Source organism: Populus trichocarpa, chromosome 14 (assembly GCF_000002775.5).
Source record: "Populus trichocarpa isolate Nisqually-1 chromosome 14, P.trichocarpa_v4.1, whole genome shotgun sequence".
Lineage (NCBI taxonomy): Eukaryota > Viridiplantae > Streptophyta > Magnoliopsida > Malpighiales > Salicaceae > Populus > Populus trichocarpa.
The window spans coordinates 13,190,076-13,194,643 of NC_037298.2; the positions used below are offsets into that span (position 1 = coordinate 13,190,076).

General features: G+C 33.9%; 1 protein-coding gene across 1 annotated transcript; it reads left to right on the forward strand.

The window, feature by feature from the left end:
• Positions 1-216: 216 nt before the first annotated feature.
• Positions 217-1,304, forward strand: LOC7469373 (uncharacterized). The gene is made up of 2 exons (XM_002320529.4): positions 217-495; positions 627-1,304. Exons 1-2 carry the CDS (start codon positions 488-490, stop codon positions 1,204-1,206), a joined length of 588 nt encoding a protein of 195 aa, XP_002320565.4. The 5' UTR covers positions 217-487; the 3' UTR covers positions 1,207-1,304.
• Positions 1,305-4,568: the final 3,264 nt, after the last annotated feature.

Here is a 4,568-nt window from a genome sequence, read left to right on the forward strand (position 1 = left end):
ATTCCAAGGTTTTGACATATGATAAAATCTTTGAGTTTTTTTAAGTCTTGGAACAAATCCGTTAATTGTTTAATTTTTTTTATAGTTTTGATTTATAATAAATATCGTTGCCGCTAGGTTTCCAATAGCGTCACAATGGCATGATCAATATACAGACCGAGACAGAGATCCTTTTGAGGTTTGAAACAAATCCCACTTGTATTGTGTCGTGTGTGCTTCCAGCTTTCCACATATCCACTTCCCTCACAAGTTTAAACCTGATATTAAAGTAAACAAGAAAAGAACTAGAAAGTAGAAAAGCAAGGCATCTCCCTCTCTCTCCTTCCTCGAAGACCACAAGTCGTACAAGAAAAAGAACCAATACATGAAAAGAGAGGAAATTTCCTTCTCAATCTTATAGAACACTGAAGCAGGGCTCCATTAGCTTTAGCAGCCAATCTCTCTCCTCTCTCCTCCTCATTTCAAGAACTGCATCAAGGATTAAGCAATGGCTGAGTTACTCATTTCCTCCATGATCCCCCTTTCTCTCTCTCGCTTTCATATTCTAAACTTGAACTCCTTTTCTCTTGATACTTTAAGCTCATGATATGAAACTTGCTAACTCGTTTTCTGGCTTATCTTGACAGATCTGATCCATACCCAAAAGACTCGTATTACAGCGAAAACATGACTACAAGAGGATCCTCTAGATCCTCCATTTCAACGACCAGCGTGCACGTGACAGCCCTTGATGGCCTGGTGAATGTGAACTCTCTTTTTACAATCGCCGTCTTTGTTGGGCTCTCTCTTACAACCCCAAATCAGCGCAGCCTCGAAAACCGCACATCTTGCGACGCAAGCATCGACGTGGAAAAGAATCTACTAGTCTTCGAGGTTGTGTCCTTCAGCTTCTTCCTCTTCTCTTCTCTAATAGCACAGGGCCTGAAACTGGCTATCAATTTGTTGAACAGTAAAGACGTGGATGAGGCTTTCAGGGCACACATTAACTTGAAGGCTTTGAGGTTCGGGATGATGGGATCGGCTATTGGTTCGGTTATAGGTTGTGTATTTTTGATGCTGTCAATGATTAATGTGATTGAGATTAGGTTGGGGATGTTGTCTTGTGGGAGTAAGAGCACTGTTCATGCCGTTACTGCTTTGGTTCTTTTAGTTTCTTCTGCTCTCTTGGTTTATATTTCCACTGCTGTTTATGCTTTTCTCCACTGATAGATGGATTGTTTAGCTTTATGAAAGTGGTATCAAGTTGTCAACTTTTGAAAGAAATTAAATGGTTGTGGTTGAGGAGAATTTCTCAATTTTTAGCACTTGCTTTGCTATTGATGAATGTTCCTTGCTGGATGCTATGTTTGTTATGGGCAAAGTTTGGGATAATTGATTCAAACTCAATGGCTTAAAGATCTTGATAACTCGAGGATTTTGCATCCATTTGAGGAACTAATTGTATTCTACTAGCTGGTACAAGTTTTCTGATTTTATTGAAATTACCTTCATCTTAGTTACTTGGTTAGCTCAGTTTGATAGAAATTTCACATTTTAGATGAAAGAAAACTAGCTCAATCTACCAACACACAGTCAAATCTATCATTGTTAACCAGGTCTGATAACTTATTTAGTATTTTTGCCAACAATATTGAGTCTAATCCTGTTCCATGAGAAGTGTGGTACTAGTTAGACCATTGCTTTGCCCATTTTTGAACTGATTTTCGTCTATGTCGCAGCTAGTCATGAGTTCATCTATAAGTCTTTCTATTGCTTTGCATAGATGGATGATGTGCCAAATTCAGTGCATACAGAAGGACTGAGGACCAACCGTTGCTACCGGCGCAAAATGAGCGAGATATTCTGAGAATCTTGCAATTTATTTGATTCCTACATTCCTGGCTTCCAAGAACTAGCAAAGCTATATATGGGCATGCAATGTCTTCAAATCCCTTCATTTTTCTCTCTGTTTATCAGATATACGAAAGCCAGGGAGTCATGGAGGACAGAATCACAATTTATGAAAAACTGAATTTGATGGCACCCGCTGCTAAATCATGTGAGAAATCACTTTGAAACCTGACAAATATGTATTGTTTTTCGTAGATTAGTAGTGTTCCGAAGTCCCTTGCAAGGGAAGGGATGATTTTTTGTCTTATCCTTCTTTTTGCAACTTGCAGGACTCTTCCTTAACTTCGTTATCAATGGTGACATGCGATGCGGGCTATGAATGCATATCTGCATTTAGCGTCCTAGCTTGTTTCAATCTTGAATAGTGGAAGAAAAACAAAATCGAATCTTCTGTTCTAGACACTGTCATCACCGTGTTTTGATATTTCTTTTACTATCAGCCTCAAGAAAGATGCGATGGAGCATGTAGAAACATTAAAGCTGTTCATTTTTTTTTTTTTGGTTTGATGGTCAAAGTGATATCCTTGTGATAAACTTAAACGGAAACGAGATTCACTATACTCTTAAGATACATTTCGTTATTCACTTAAAGTATAATTATCAATTTGCTTTTCCAAAAAAAAAGAGTCAATATTCTTGGTGTTGGGGTGATTCGGTAATTTTCCAAGGCCTATAGGATTGTCTTTTTCATTTTCTAAGTATAATTCGATCATTAAATTACCTTTTATAGAAAAAATTTTAAATCTTGCATCTAGGGTTATTTTCATCTTTTTAATTTTTTAAACACAGTAAAATTATCCAATTACTTTTAAAAACAAATTTTTTAAAACTTGCATCCATGTTTTTTTTCTTTTCATTATGAATTTTTATAATTATTAAGTTGATTAAGGACAACTTGATTTTTTTTATGAATATAAAATATTATTTATTTTAAACTCGCAATCTTCTGGTGGAGCGTGTCATGTCTCCCAGAAGCTAAAAATTACCTTCCATCATGTCATTGAAATTATTGTGGTGTTTTTTTTCCTAGTGAAGCATCGCGTTGCAACACTGAAGAGACGGTTTGCAATTTGCAGTGTTTTTTTTTTTTTTTCTCTCTCTCCTTCATTTGTCCTCTTATTTATTGACATTTTCACTTTTATCCTTATTATTTTGATTTTTAGTTTTTATTCTTGGCTCTTTTGTAAAATTTTGATTTGTTTTTAATTTCATCTTTTGATCCTAATTTTTTATATAAAAAATTCTAATTTGGATCTTGTTCTTTTGATTTTTTTTTCAATTTAACCCTTCATTAAAAATTTATAGTTTTTCTCAAATTTATTTTAATTTCAATTTTGATCCTTATTCTTTTATTGCTATTTTTGGTTTTGAATTGTTTTATATAATTGAATTTTTTTCTTTAATATTTGATTGGTTGAAAATTGAGTTTCAGGATTTTTCTAGATATGATACTTCTGGTCTAATGACCTGGTTCATGAGTTTGAGACTTTATTGCAGGTTGACATCGTTTTAATTTTTTTTTCTTATTTGTTTTTCGATTTCATCATTCAATATTAGCTTTACACACACACACACACATACACAAGCTTTGTGGTTTTTTTCGTTTTATTTTCTATCGGGTTTTTTTAATTTCATAACCCGTGTCGTGGGTTTGACATGTTAACTTAAGTTGACTTGGCTTCTATTAGGTTACAGGTTTGTCATGCTAACTTGGTTAACTCAGACCATTTTTCTTATCTTTTTTTACTCAAATTTGTCATTTTGTATTTAATTGGCTAAGAATTAAACTACATCATTTTTTTTCTTTTGAAAAAATATTTTTTTCCTAAATTATTGTGATCACTTTTTTTAATTTGGTTAATTTGTTGTCATTGCCTAATTTATTTATCTAATTAAAATAAAACCAACTTATTTAACTTAGTTGGGTCTATAACCCAAGTCTTGAATTTTCTTTCCTTTTTTTAAATTACATTTGCGGCTAATAACATCATTTTTTATGAAGAAAAAATAATTTGGCCTCGTGGCGTAGCACAAGTCCACGTCTAATCTTTACTTTTATTGAACGAACTTTCACCACTAATACTAAAAGTTCTTGGAGGAAATTAGTTGTCAACTCATGTTTTGAATGCTATGTTGATTGATGTCATTTGGTGTTTCAATCTTGTTTTTTGTATTGTTTTGGAAAAATATATTTTTAAATATAATAATGCTTTGAGTTTATGTGCTTTAGGGAAAACCCATGTAAACAAGTGATTTCTATCAGTCCATCATACAACTATAACTTTTTTTTGGATAACTATAATTGTATTAAAGGGAAAAGGTATACCAAAATACTAGGGGCATACCCTAAGATGTACATTGTCCTGTCACCTAGATCCATTTAACCTTAGGCAATAAGAAAAAAGATAGAAGAAATGCTAAGAGGAACTCAAAGAAAGCAAAGCAAAGGTATCTCATGACTCAAGCAGACGTCATATGGACCTGAGAGCGATAAAAATCTGATACTTTGGTTCTAGCTCAATCAACTTGGATCGGATAAGCTCAAAGATTTCCTCACTAATATCATGGTGAGGTCGATAAGCCTATTGAAAATCCTGATTAGTCCTCTCATACTAGATGAAGTAAACCGTGGCTGAGAGGACTAACCGAACTAGTAGATGCATGGACTCTTTCTTTTG